Source organism: Vitis vinifera, chromosome 18 (genome assembly GCF_030704535.1).
Source record: "Vitis vinifera cultivar Pinot Noir 40024 chromosome 18, ASM3070453v1".
NCBI lineage: Eukaryota > Viridiplantae > Streptophyta > Magnoliopsida > Vitales > Vitaceae > Vitis > Vitis vinifera.
This window is the reverse complement of record NC_081822.1, coordinates 8,998,728-9,013,120: the sequence shown is the minus strand read 5'-3', so window position 1 is coordinate 9,013,120 and position 14,393 is coordinate 8,998,728. Positions and strand designations below refer to the sequence as shown.

The window sequence follows — 14,393 nt, the reverse complement described above, 5'->3', positions numbered from 1 at the left end:
ATCCCACGATGCTTTATAAAACAAAAGTATATTTGAAAGTGAAAATTTTTTAATATTTTAAAATATGTTTTAAAAATAATTTATATATTTAATGTTTTAATTTTAATTATTTATAATTACTATTTTTAAATAATTCCAAAAAAAAGTAAAAAATATTAAAAAAATATTTTTTGAAAATATCATGTTTTCTATTCTTAAAAATGGATAACATAAAATAGTTTATTAATTATTAAACTTGTTTTCATATCTTCTAATTTTTAATAATAGAAAATTGTTTTCAAAAACAGTTGTAAAATAAACCTTAAATGTTAGTTTATATTATTTGTGTTTTTTATTTTTAAAATGAAAAAAATATAGAAAAACAAAACATTATTTATAAAAATCACAAATTTATGATATATTTAAAAAATCACTCTCTAGAAAAATTAAATTTTGAGGAAATAATTTTTTTTTGCATTTTAATTTTTTTAAATAGTTTTAAAAATGACCATTTTTTAATATAAATATTTAAAAGTTATTATATATTATGTAAATATTGTTAATATTTTCTAATTTTAAAAAACAACTTGTTTGAATATGCCTTAATTATAACCTTATATCAGGATTGAATTAAGGTTTAAATTATATTGAAGGATTAACTTTGAATTAAGGAAGTAATTTGAAAATATGTGTTTTGATACGCTATTTTTTAATAATAATAATAATAAAATGAAAATTTAAAATTTAATACACTTGCATAAAAATAATTAGGAGTTTGATCTTTTTCCCGTGAAAATTGAAAGGAAGGTGCTTGAAATTTGAATCATTTCCAAATGGGCGCGTCAAAACACATCAGTGCGATGTAGAGTATCTAAACCCTTGACTTAATGCAATACCGTAGAAATATTACATTGCAGAGGAACTGACTTCATAAGAAAGGAAAAAGCGCGGGAAACATACTAGGGGTTCTGCATTGCGAGAAAAATTTTATTTGGTCTCTCCGCTTTATTTCCATCCAGTGATTAGGGCTTACGATCTGTTTGGCAGTTGGAATAGGAATCATGGAGGGAAACTACGGCGAAGATGAGGAATTCGGATTCGCTAGAAACTATTTTATCGCCAAAGAGTTGGGTGGATCTGGAAAGAAATCATCCCGGAAGCTATCTGACATCGAGCTCGTTGACGAACAGGTCCTCTATTTATTTATTTTTTATTGTTCATTTGGTTGCTGAGAAATAGAGGAGAAAAGAAAAGGAAATGAGAATGGGACATTTTTTTCTCCGTTATTTTGGTATTACGAGAAGCTGAAAATGGAGTAAGTAGAAAGGAAAATAAAATTAGAATTAAGTCCGAAGGAGGGAAAAAAAAAAAAAAAAAAAAGAGAATTTTTAGGCTTAATCAAGGAAACGAAAAGATCAATTTCGTTGAATTTTGTTCTTTTGCTTGACTGAGTTAACTTTGGGCTGCGGTTTCTTATGTACTATCCCAAAGTTTCAAAAAAATTCACTTTCCTTCTTCTCAGTCTTTTTTCATTGTTTGGGGCAACCAAACAGAGCCTAAATGTAAATGGCATTTTTTTATTACTGAGTGCAGGAGCTAAGAGCAGCAGCACGTAGTATTGAATCCAAACATGAAAAGGAGATCGGCTCTTTGTTGAACAGTTATAAAAGTTTATACCCTAAATGGGTATTTGAGCTAAGGTACGGACCTTGTTGTCGGTGGATGGGAATTTAGAAGTGTTAGAATTGCCTTTGCTGTATTTATCTGGACTCCTGATGTAGCTAATTTTTGCTAGTGATTTTTTGAGCGTTTGATCGTCTGAGGACATTGAAATGAGGTTTTTACTAATAATTTGAGTGTTGATACTTCATAGGAAGGTTTCTTCTGAATTCTTGGAGTTCTGCCAATTTAGTTGTGCACTTACGCATGTAACAAATTGGATGTTATTACTTACTACTATATGTTGCTTGTTGGATATTCATCATCACAAAAGAGATTTGTTATGATTGAGTTATTTGACCTAGATGAGGGAAGATTAGGAGCAATGTCATATGGAAATATGGTTCCCTGTTATTGTCTGCAGAAGAATGGAAAATTGTTTAACTGCTGTTGCTATAATTAATTTGGATTCATCATTTCTTTTTTTTGACAAGTCATTTGGATCTATCCTTCATGTCATCTGATCAGGCTGATTTGTGGAGTGTAGGTTCCTAATTCAACGTTCTTGATTGATTGACATGTATGACATGCATATAGTAGAGATTGAGGTCTAATTACATTCTAAAGTCTTTTAAAAGCATATCTTTACAGAGATTGAGGTCTAATTACATTCTACATTTTTTTTTAAAAGCATATCTTTACATGTGTTTATTCTTATCATATTATTTTTAACAAAATTTCAGGTGTGGATTTGGTCTTTTGATGTATGGATTTGGATCTAAGAAGGCCTTGATCGAGGATTTTGCTTCAACAGCACTTACTGAATGTGCTGTTCTGGTAATCAATGGGTATCTTCAGTCAATCAATATAAAACAGGTATTGCTACTTGGATTCTATTTTATAGTGGTACGCGTTTCTCTTGCCTTTTTGCATTTTTCTAGGATTATAAGTTTAGTTGCAATGGTAGACATCGTTAAAAAACATATCGGCTCTGTACATTGGACACACCAAAGTAAAGTTACAGCCAATGCTCATATCCTTGAGCTTTTGTACTGCCATTGTTTTTACTAGTGTGCACATCTTGTGGACTATAATAGGAACATGTCCAGAAAAGAGTTTTGTGTATGAGGAAGGCCATAACAAAGAGGTTATATTAGGTTTTCTATACAGACTCAAATGGGCAGGAAAATTTAATGTGTGAACACGATATGCAGAGGCGCAAGGTTGATTTGGTGATTGTGTCGATGATAGGAGTGTGCGAATAGTGATGTTGAGAATGTTAGTCTTCGTGACAGGGCTAGTAGTAGTGTTATGATGGTGAATATGGCTATTCATCTGATGCATTTACTAAAATGATTTTTGTTAAGGTTGATAAGAATTCAGTAGATTAGTTCCTTTAAATTTACTAAAATGTCCATTTATTGTTTATTAGATTTAGTTTCTCTTGCTGCGGTTCTTGCTAAGGTAGCAAGATATTAACTGAAAGATAGAGCAAGAAAGTTGATATTAGCTAATCTTGAATGCCCTATTAGCAGAATTGACTTTCCAGAATAATATATTTGACACAATTATTGTTTTTCCAATGATTATGATTATAACTGGGCATGGAGTTTTTGTCAAGGCTTAAATGCCCCTAACCTGCAACTCTACTGTTGTTGGGAAAAAAAGCAAGAAAGTTGATATTATTTGTGTCAAATTAGTTGAGATTGTAACTTATTTGGGTTTCTTTGTACTTTTGTTTCTCTTATGCCACTTATAGTCTTCACTGGGTTTTTGTATTTTTTTTCTCCTGTTCAAGTCAATGATCTAGTGCTATTGGTGTCACAATGCCATGCAAGGAAGAATGTAACTAAGGCGCTAATAGCCTTTTGTTCACGTTAGAGTATGAAAACAAGGTTGGCTTCGTTTTTCAGCCAGGGATTAAGTAATGTTTAGACTTTTAATTGCCACACATTATTGAGTGAAGCTATCATAATTTGGAATAGAGAGCCATCTAATTGGTTTGGTAGGCATTGATATTCCTAATTTCATATTAATTACAAGATGGTGGTTTTTTTTTCCTGTTTTTTTTTTTTTATATAGAACTGGATCTTTTGCATTTACCTTTCTCTTGAAATGGGATTCTCTTTCCTGTGCTGAATATGCTCGCATCTAATAACTAGCTTAGTTCAAATATTTTCCTGTTGCTAGACTCAAGTGAATTGTTTTATCACTATATTAACCAATTGCATGGAATTTGCCTTCAATCATTGACCCAACCATGTATCTGCATTTTTATATGTAGTGGTTTAATAACTTGTAGTTTAACCTGTATGCTACACATATTTCCTCCAGTCATTTCTTTAACCTATGTACCACACAGTATAAGCATTTGCTTGGGTCATCATTCAAGTTAATTATATTGACTATTTGTCCACTTCACATTCAATTAAATCACTATCATTTTGCATGGTAGGCTGTGACAGCCATAGCTGAAGCTCTATGGGATCAATTGAAAACCAGACGCACTCCTTCAGGGGATTTCCCAAAAGTTCAACAGCCATTTAATTCTCGATCCATGGATGATCTTCTTGCTTTTATGGATGGGTCACACTCGGAGAAAAATGATTGTTTTGTTTGTGTTGTCATTCACAACATTGATGGACCTGGATTACGAGACTCTGATACTCAACAATACCTTGCACGTGTTGCTGCTTGTTCCCACATCCGTATGGTTGCTTCTATTGACCATGTGAACGCACCTCTATGTAAGTATTTTCTTGCAAGCCGTTATCATTTCATAGAGAATAAGCAATGTTCAGTTTCCTACTATGCCATTGCGTTTTGCATAGCTTCTGTTGAATGACATTTTCATATTTGATTGTTAATTCTAGCCGTGGGAATTTCTTTCTCCTCTTTTCTTTTTCTTGAAAGCTACTTGGGCAATATTTCATGATAAGCAGCAATGTCTAACATTATGGAACATCTATATTTCCTTAACAAAGTTTATATCTATTAACACCATATTTGTGTTTGCTGGTAGTATGGGACAAGAAGATGGTTCATACACAGTTCAACTGGTGCTGGTATCATGTCCCTACCTTTGTGCCATACAAGGCTGAGGGAATATTCTACCCTTTGATTCTTGCTCATGGAGGCACTGCCCAAAGTGCCAAAACAGCTGCAATAGTTCTTCAGAGTTTGACGCCCAATGCCCAGAGTGTATTCAAAGTTCTTGCAGAACATCAACTGGCACATCCTGATGAAGAGGGCAAGTAGCTACACATACTTCATAGCATTATCTTTCTGTCTCAGATTCCTCATATCTTGTTACATTTTTCTTCAGGGATGCCTGTCAACAATTTGTACAGTATCTGTCGAGAGCGCTTTCTGGTGAGTAGCCAGATTACACTGAACTCTCATTTGACAGAATTCAAAGATCATGAGTTGATCAAAACCAGGAGACATTCTGATGGTCAGGACTGCTTGTACATCCCTCTTGCAACTGAAGCGCTTGAAAAACTTCTGCAAGATATCAGTCAATAGTATTTATTTGGCCTGTTGCTACCATGGCTTCCATAAAGAATGTCTTGCCAGCCTCATCAAATATCAAACATGGGATTGTGGTTCAAGGTTGTGTTGCTTTTAGCCCCAATTCCTAATCTCTACCAATAGACCATCATCTTCAAATCAGATTGGCAATGCCGGTGGTTTTGTACCAGTCCTATAATCATTTTCACTGTTCTCAACAATGTGCTTGAATAAGGTGTGCTGGGATTGTGTCCATCAACATCTCTTGGATGCTGCAAAATTTTGTTGATCATACACAGAATGTTATATTTTAGCCGCAGAACCAACAAGTGGTTGAGAAAATAGGAGGAGCAAATGGCACGCTTTTGGACATTACTTCTCTGGAAAGTTCAGAATGTGATCCCCTGATTAATATGATCATTAGTAACAACCGGGCTTTCAACTTCTTGTTGCTGATTGGATGGGGAGGCAAACACCAGTGAATTCTGTGAGCTGGAACGGGCGGTCATATGCAATGCAAGAGATGGTTAACTACGTTTGAACTCGGAGCCTTTAAAATATTTTGTTATGTGCCACAAGTTGGTGAACCTTAACTTATTGAAGGTCCGGCTCCATGAGAGGACAAGTGGCCCTTGCTATTTGTGCTTACTGAAAACTAATTTGCCCCTAATTTGGATTTACTGCCATTGATCAGATACAATCACCGTCAGATGGTATATATTCCATTGACCATTTTTGAATTGTTAAGAATTTAGATAGGTTTAAAGAAAGCATCCCAGGAGGAGTTAGGAAAGTTGAATGGATTCAGGATCAATGATCTACCTACTTGCATCTGGGTCGAGGAGCCATGAACTTGTTTAAAAGTCTTGTGTTCCTTATTTGTCTTTATAAACTGATTATTTTTAGTAGTCTTTTGCAATCCCACGCAAGCTCATTAAATTTTTTTACAGAAAAAAATGGAAAAATTTAGGTCAAGGTGGGGCATAAATGGATCTAGCTCACGCATCGATTTTTTATTTATTTAAATGAAGGGTCTTTTTCACCTGATTAATACGTCAGCTCAGAAGGAAAGGGAAGACAGTTTGGTGGAGGTGTAAGGAGTTTCGTTGCGCCAGAAAATGATGCATCTACTGCATTTGGATAGGCCGTATATGGTATGGCACGCGATAGCGACATCAAATAATGCAAGCCCAGCCTTGATTACTTATTTGGTAGGAGGTAGGACCTCTCCTTAAAGGTACTCTAATCCTTTGTTAGACTTATCCAATAAGAATCATTTAATATTTAGTCCTTGAAAATACTTGGTCTATGTTCATCTGAGTTGATCTTTTACCCATAGATTATGAGGATTTTTGGAAAGATAAGAACGTGACAAATCACGAAGTCCGATCATTCAAAGGCGTTTTAGGAGGATTTTAATCGTCTACAATCATAACATTTTTAGTCACCTGCAATAAAGACATCAACTACCGATGGGAAATTGACACGTCACGCAAAGAAAATCAGAGGGGGCATTGTCGTACATGGATAGTCGATCTGGACAGCCATAACCAAGACCCCACGCTGGATGTGGCACACCTTTCACGGCCACAAGTAGGTGGTGGGACAGATTTTAGGCTTTTACAATTTACGACGGCAGAAAATCCGTCCAATTGTCCAAAAGTGGTATGAACAACTGCAAGTTCATTCGAGACAAAATAAGGAAGAGGCTTTGCGCCTTTAACCCCTCCGTATTTCGCCCATTGGCAATTCTAGGAAATTCCCTGGTCAAGCGCGAGTCATTGTTCTTGGTTGGAGTCTTATTCTTAAGTCCCCAAAATTTTTCCTGATTTTTTTTTTCCTGGGGAAAATAAGGAGGAGATGTGGGGGTTTGGGGGTAAGTTTTATTGGGGAAGAAATGAGACGGCTGGGAAGATTGAAGGAATCGTGGTGGTATTCGCATGGATGTCGAGTCAGGAGAAGCACTTGAAGAACTATGTGCAGCTCTACTCGTCTCTGGGTTGGAATTCCCTCATTTGCCATCCAGAATTTCTCAATGTGTATGTCCACTTATCCTCAATTTGGTATTTTTTCCTCCGATCCTCAAATTTTTTCTGTAGGTTTGACTGTTTGATGCTTTGATTGGTAATACAGGAGTTAGGTTTCATTATCTGATATTTGTTGTCTCCCTTGGGTCTGACTCAGTTGCCAAAAATAGGGTCGCTCTGAGTTTCCGAATTTGTAATTTAATTTTCCTTCTCTGTTGGGTTTCTCAGAAATCTGATTTCTGGTGAAATTTAAAAGGGTGCGGATGATGAATGGTACTTCCATACTAGCTAGCTTGTAGTCACGGTACTGTAAATTTTAGTTTCTTTAAGATGTTGTGATGTAAAAGACTTCAATGGAATGTACCTTTTGACGTTGAGCCATAAGTTAGTTTGACTCGTTGCTAAGATTGATGAGTTCTGGTAAGAAACAATAACTTTTAATCTATGAGTTCTGGTAACAAACAATCACTTTTAATCTAAGAAAACTGTTGAAGAATAGGAATTGCATTCTGCGTTGAAAATGCTGCAATGGGGACAGTTTATAAGCCCAAGTCTGTTTCTTGAAACAATCTTGAAAGACAGTGACTGAAATCTGGGTTCATGGTTGACAGATTGATGCAGTCTCACTAGACTGTTATACAGAATCATGTATTGGGTAGAAAGATGCATAATGTTCTTGTAGTTGTTTATAAAGAATAGGAATTGTTTTCTGCATTGAAAATGCTGTAATGGGGACAGTTTATAAGCCCAGGTCTGTTTCTTGAAAGACAGTGACTGAAATCTGGGTTCATGGTTGACAGATTGATGCAGTCTCAGTAGACTGTTATAAGAATCATGTATCGGGTAGAAAGATAGATGCATAATGTTCTTATAGTTGTTAATTAAGATCAAAAACAAGAATTCCAGTGTGTCAATGAAATCTGAATCCACTAGTGTAGTTTAACTAAGGAATGTGCATTACTTATAATATGATAGCTTAAAGTGGATAAATTGTGCCATCATGGATGGGCAATAATATATTTACTATTCACAATGAAGCATCTACTTATATTTTTCTCCTTTCTAGAATTTTAACTAAAAGTGCACTGGAAGCATTCCCCAACATGGTCCAAAACTGTTGCCAGTAAAGAACTAACAATTGGGGTGTTATAGAAGCATACCACATAACTATAATTCAAGTGGATGGAATGGAAGCACTGACCAACTTGAGATCCTATAATCTGACGTCCAGCAAGGAAGAACAACAGTTAATATTTGAGTGCATTGAACTCTTGCTGTTGAGAAGATTATTGGTTTCTATTGATCCTGAGATGGATCCTTTCAGCATAGAACATACCATGGAGTGAATGATTAAGTGGGCTTGTTACAGGACGTCTCCCAATGACTAATATTCTTGGGTTTATCTTGTGACTCTCATTTGTATGCTAAATTCTTTGACATAAATTGATTGCTAAGACCATTAAAGTCCCACGGTTTTTATCAGATCAAATCAGAAAACAATTGTGTTATATTGATGGGCGAAGCTTATCATCATTAAGATTGTAAGGTTAGTGAGCTATATTATTGATGAAATGTTAGAATGACAGCTGGATGTTATGTGCAGCATTTTACTGGGAAAGTGTCATTCCAAAAAAGAAAAATGGAATCCATCATGAATTGTTTGGAAAAGTGCATACTCATGATCATAACTCAGAAGTTGCTAGTGTTATACTGAAAGAGCACAAATAATTGGCACTTTTTCAATATTTCCAGGATTCACCCATCCAAACAAATCCAGTTATCATAGTTGTATTTTCTTTTCTTCTCTGTTTTTCTTTGTGGTTTAATTTGGATTTGATGAGTATAATTTCTAAGATGTGCAGATTCTTTCCTGAGAAGGCCACATCCCTGGCGTCTGACATTCTTAATGAGCTTGTTAAGGTTAGTGCTGTTATATCACCAACTACAAATTGATGTCTTTATATTTAGTTTGCCTAGATGATATTCTGAATGAATGTCTATAGGGTTATGATCTGTTACAAGGCCTCCTCAAGTTTGAAAAACCGTGAAAATATGGGTGGGAATCCTCACAAATGGCAAATAAAAAATTGGGAGTTGAAAATTAGCATAGCTTTGTCAATTCTGTTCCCATATTGTGGGACTCCGATGAGAAAACAACTTCCTTGATCTGCCGTGATGCAATATGTTAAATAAATTTTTTCAGTGTAATCTTCTCTTTTTTATTAGTCAAAACATATCTATCCTCAAGCTTAGGATTTTCTTTTGGAGAAAACTTACGCATAGAGTAAGGTTAACTGATATCATTTTCTTTTCATTGGATATGAAGGAGCTAAAGACTAGGCCATGCCCAGTTGTCTTTGCATCTTTTTCTGGTGGTCCAAAAGCCTGCATGTACAAGGTTCTTCAGGTGACCTCTCTCTCTCTCTCTCTGTCTCTCTCTCTCTCTCTTTTCCTTCTTCTCCTTTTGACTCACCATTCTATATGTCAGTATGTGCAAGTGTTAAGTTAACTTTCTTTTACTTTCCTAGTGAATTTTGCACCCCAGAGATCAGGAACTTGAATGCTTACATCAATATGAATAATTTTTCTCTCTTTGTTTCAGATAATCGAGGGAAAGTGTGAAGCACAACTCAATCCGGTACTTTTTATACTTCAGCTAATAAAATTCAATTTTTATACTTCAGTTACATGATTGTGTTTGATCATTGATCACCTTGTTCTGTTGATATGGTTCTTTGAAGTTGTTAATGTATACACATACTTTGAGCTAATTAAGATACCGTGGTTATTGTCTCCTTTGGCTAAAGATGTAGACAATCATTTGGCTAGCATTTATATAAATTTGAGAAGTTCAAAACAGGATCGTTATTCATTTGTTTTTATTTCCAATGAAGGATGAATATCGGCTTGTTAGAGACTGTGTTGCTGGCCACATCTATGACTCTTGTCCAACAGATTTTACCAGCGATGTGGGTACTCGATTTCTCCTTAAACCAACTGTTCTCAAAGTGCCCCATCCTCCTAGACTAGTATCATGGATTGCAAATGGTATTGCTTCTAGTCTGGATGCGCTCTTCCTCAATCGGTTTGAATCACAGCGTGCTGAATACTGGCAAACTCTGTACTCCTCTATTGTATGTATCTATCAGATCTATTGCCATTCAAAGCCAACAATTTTGTTGTCTGCTTTGTTCATTTAATATCATTCTTTTGCAGTTCATGGGGGCCCCATATCTCATTTTATGCTCAGAGGATGATGACCTTGCTCCCTATCAAATTATCTGCAATTTTGCTCAGCGATTACAAGAACTTGGGGGTGACGTGAAGCTGGTGAAATGGAACAGCTCTCCTCATGTAGGTCTGCTCCTAAACTTAAATTGCCCTGGTTTTTTTGCTACAGTCCATATGATAAATATGGCCAACACTACTTTTATGGAGCTCTGACACCTGCAGAACATCACATTAAATCCAAAGGATATATAGTTAAATGCTACCCAGCAACAAGCTTTCATAAATTTGATTTTATCCCTGAGATCTATTACACTTTTGAAGGGCAAATAAAAATAAAAAATAAATAAATAAATAAAAGAAAAAAGAAACCTACCACATCCTCCATTTCTCCCTCCTCCTTCCCTGGTAATAGTTGTGAGATTGAATGTCCTTTCCAATCAAACGTTTAGGCAATAAAAGAAATTCTGAGGTCTATTGCATGTGATTTGGTTTATTGTAAAGAAACCCACCAAATCCTCCATTTCTTCCCTCCTCCTTCCCTGGTAATAGTTGTGAGAGTGAATGTCCTTTCCAATCAAATGTTTAGGCAATAAAAGAAATTCTGAGGTATGTCACATGTGATTTGGTATATTGTAAATGCTTATATGAAACTGAGCTTCCTAGATCTAATCTTATTTGAGAAATGTATTGTATTTTGGGATGAAAAAGGGAAACCTGCCACAAGCATCTTTTTTACCCACCTCAATGCCCTTGATGCCCTTAAAATTTGTGGATCAAGTTCCTTTTCTACTCAAGTGTGGGAGGGATAAAAACTTTGTATTAATGTGCCTTTTGTACATAAACAGGCAAAGCCATTGTACCATGGTGGTTGAGGAATGGAAGATTTACGAGTTTCATCCTCTTTATGGACCCCCATCTAAGGGTGTTTTTGGGGTAGTGTGTGAATTGTGATATCCCATATCAGATAAAGGAAAAAGTTTTTGACACTGTATATGTTTAAACTCTTCTTAACCTTGTAATCATGTTTTAAAGCCATGAGAACCTTTTAGACTCAAAATAAACAATATTTATACAGTTGAGGGCAGGTTGTTACATTGTGGGTGGTGGTGGGATTCAGATTTTGCAGGGAGCTTAATCTCATGTTATGGTATTGTACTTGTTGGGTGGTGGAAGGGAGGAGAGAACGGGGATTCTCAAGGTTGCTTAACGTGAGAGGCCAAAACTTAGTCATCTCATGTCAAATTGGTTTATGGGATTTGGTGTCATATCATATACAACTGTTTCTATGCCTAGTAAGGGGCTGGGTTTATAAAGCTTTCCTAATTATCTTCATTTCTGAATTCTCTGTAAACCACAATACATGATAATCATATTCCCATGGTTAAATGCTGTTGCAGATCATTATCGGTATCATATGATTGACTACAAGGCTGCAGTGACTGAGCTTCTTGAAAAGGCAGCTATAATATATTCCCAAAGAATTCGCAGACTAGAAGCAGAAAGGATGAGCTTGGAAGTACATGATGAGACATCCAGCCCCATTTGCCAGCCAAAGAAAGCAACAACAAGCTCAAATGAGTGCTTTGGGAGGGTTGCACTGGAGTTGAATGATCACTTCATCTCACCTAGCTCATTGGAGTATCAGGAGGGTAGAAATGTTGGGTCGGTGCGAAATGAACACAAGGAAGGTTTGATCCATCTGTCAAGCCTGCCAAGCATCAACGCCCATGGAGTTTTTGGTCAAATCCTTTTTGATGTCTGCGTTCCCAAAGACGTTGAAGATTGGGATATAAGGTCATCAGGCTCCTCAAATGCACCTGCATCTGCTCGGACACGGAGGCACGCCCCTTTCAACCCCATTAGATGTATACGACGCTCAAGATTATAGAGGCTGTACTTGTTACAAAGTTGAATAAAGCTTGTCATTTGATTTTGGCATGTCCTCCAAAGCAATACGTACCCTGGAACATCATCAGATGGGAAGCTGAAGACTTTAGCTGGAGATGAAGAGGAGCTTTCCAAGTTTTGATGTTTTTGTAGTGTGTGGAACAATGAAGGGCAGATTGGCATGGTTTGAAATTGAGGTGATGGACCTTCTTTCTGACATGATAATGTACAGTAACTTTACTGGAGAACAATTAAAGGAGAGTAGAATAAGAGGGAGGTGTGAAATGTAACGTCCACTCATAGGATTGCCCATCATATGTTTGCGAAATACAATGCAAGTGTATCGCCAACATTCACTACAGCTCCTTCATTTTCACCATGTCATCTGAAGATTCTTAATTCATCTCCTAGCCCCTGGCTAGACTTGAGCTTTGGCTTGAGTTCGACTTTGGCGAAATTATGATCCGGTTTGGCTTCAGCTTTTGTGTGGCGTAAGTTTTAGTTTGATTTGGCCTTGACTTCTTTGATGTGACTTTGTAATTTTTTAAGTAAAAATAATATTTAAGAAGATTTGAAATATTATATTTGGTATTTTACTTAATGTTTTGTCCCTAAAATTTATAAAAAAAAAAAATTAATGGGCAGTTTGTTAAACGAAGTAACAAGGATGGAATACAAAGAAAAACACATGTTTTCCTAATTTGAAGATTTGGATGTTTTATTCTATTAAATTTTATAATTATTATTTTTTAATTATCAAAATTTATTAGTTCTAACAATTATGCTTTGATTATCAATGACCATTTATCTTTTCTTTTGATCATGGGTTCATGTTACGCAAAATATTATTTTATTGATAAAAAATTTATGTTATGTAATGAATTTTAATTGGTCATAATTTAAATTAATTATAAATATTTGATTTTTTTATTTATAATTAACATAATTTGAGTTTATGATATTGGAGAATGTTAAGTTTCACCCTCCCGCAAATACTCTTCAAAAAGTTTATGTTACGTAATTATTTTTAATTGGTCACAATTTTACTTAATTATAAATATTTAATATTTTTATTTATAATTAACTTAATTCAAATATCTAATAAATGGAAGAATATTCAATTTTACTCTTTACAAATGCTTTATATAAGTCGAAGTTGTTTACAAATAAGTTAAATGTAAGTAGTGAATAATTTATTCGGCTTATTTCTTTTTCCAGTTTACACATACGACTTAATTAGTCTTCAAACTCCATTTTGTTTCTTTTTGTATTAAATAATTTTTGTGCACAAAAACATTGATTTTTGACTCATTTAATTTGTTAATTCCTTCATGAATAATTTCAAATAATCCCTCAAATTTTTTTGCCAAGTCTTGTGAAGATAACATGTTACTATAACATTTAATTGAGGTTTTTATTCACTTTATTTTATTTTTGTTATTTATAGAGAACAAATTTTTTTTCAATTTTTGTCATAAATCGTAATTAATTAATTTAAAATTTTTAAGTCATTTTTATTTTTCAATATCTATAATCAAGAGTCTAAAATTATAATGTCCTCTTAGAATATTAAGTTTAATTTAAAAAATTAAGCCATTCTTATTTTTCAATATGTATAATCATTTTTTATGAGCGATAGGGTCGTAATACCAATTATGGAGATGAATTAAATGCTTGTAAAATTTAAAATAATGCTGAAAATTTAAGAAGGAAGTATTGAAGAATGAAATATATATAGATAATAGAATTTAAAAAATATTTTCAAAGAATAATAGTAAAACCATGTTAAGAATTTTTAAAAACAGTTTTCTATTTTTAAAAATAGAAAATTGCTTTTAAATCACATACAAAACAAGAATTTTTAGAGTGAAAAAAAATACTTGAAAAATGAAGATGAAGGAAATGAGTAAAAGATTGTTTTTGAAATGCTAAGAATTTGTTTAGTAATTTTTTTTGGGAACAGTTTTTTATTTTTTGAAACAAAACAAATGTTTTCAAACATCTTTTTAATTGTTTTCACTTATTATTTTAGGATTGTTTTTGAAAAAATAATTATATAAAAATATAAAATAATTAAAATTAAAGCATTAGATATCAAAA

General features: G+C 34.3%; 2 protein-coding genes across 2 annotated transcripts; both read left to right on the top strand.

Annotated features, from left to right (window-relative positions):
* Window positions 1-889: 889 nt before the first annotated feature.
* Window positions 890-6,087, top strand: LOC100253929 (origin of replication complex subunit 2). Its single transcript, XM_002282600.3, has 6 exons — window positions 890-1,169; window positions 1,573-1,679; window positions 2,382-2,514; window positions 4,094-4,385; window positions 4,661-4,888; window positions 4,964-6,087. Exons 1-6 carry the CDS (start codon window positions 1,041-1,043, stop codon window positions 5,161-5,163), a joined length of 1,089 nt encoding a protein of 362 aa, XP_002282636.1. The 5' UTR covers window positions 890-1,040; the 3' UTR covers window positions 5,164-6,087.
* Window positions 6,088-6,467: 380 nt separating this feature from the next.
* LOC100243704 (uncharacterized) lies at window positions 6,468-12,771 on the top strand. The gene is made up of 7 exons (XM_002284589.4): window positions 6,468-7,187; window positions 9,038-9,095; window positions 9,502-9,582; window positions 9,778-9,813; window positions 10,070-10,309; window positions 10,392-10,533; window positions 11,804-12,771. Exons 1-7 carry the CDS (start codon window positions 7,009-7,011, stop codon window positions 12,292-12,294), a joined length of 1,227 nt encoding a protein of 408 aa, XP_002284625.1. The 5' UTR covers window positions 6,468-7,008; the 3' UTR covers window positions 12,295-12,771.
* Window positions 12,772-14,393: the final 1,622 nt, after the last annotated feature.

Bases quoted from the DNA above. Each gene is read 5' to 3' on its own strand.
- LOC100253929 (XM_002282600.3), top strand. From the start codon at position 1,041: ATGGAGGGAAACTACGGCGAAGATGAGGAATTCGGATTCGCTAGAAAC. The intron at 1,680-2,381 runs GTACGGACCTTG...ACAAAATTTCAG, and splicing joins AAATGGGTATTTGAGCTAAG to GTGTGGATTTGGTCTTTTGA. The intron at 2,515-4,093 runs GTATTGCTACTT...TTTGCATGGTAG, and splicing joins AGTCAATCAATATAAAACAG to GCTGTGACAGCCATAGCTGA.
- LOC100243704 (XM_002284589.4), top strand. From the start codon at position 7,009: ATGTGGGGGTTTGGGGGTAAGTTTTATTGGGGAAGAAATGAGACGGCT. The intron at 9,583-9,777 runs GTGACCTCTCTC...TCTTTGTTTCAG, and splicing joins GCATGTACAAGGTTCTTCAG to ATAATCGAGGGAAAGTGTGA. The intron at 10,310-10,391 runs GTATGTATCTAT...ATTCTTTTGCAG, and splicing joins AAACTCTGTACTCCTCTATT to TTCATGGGGGCCCCATATCT.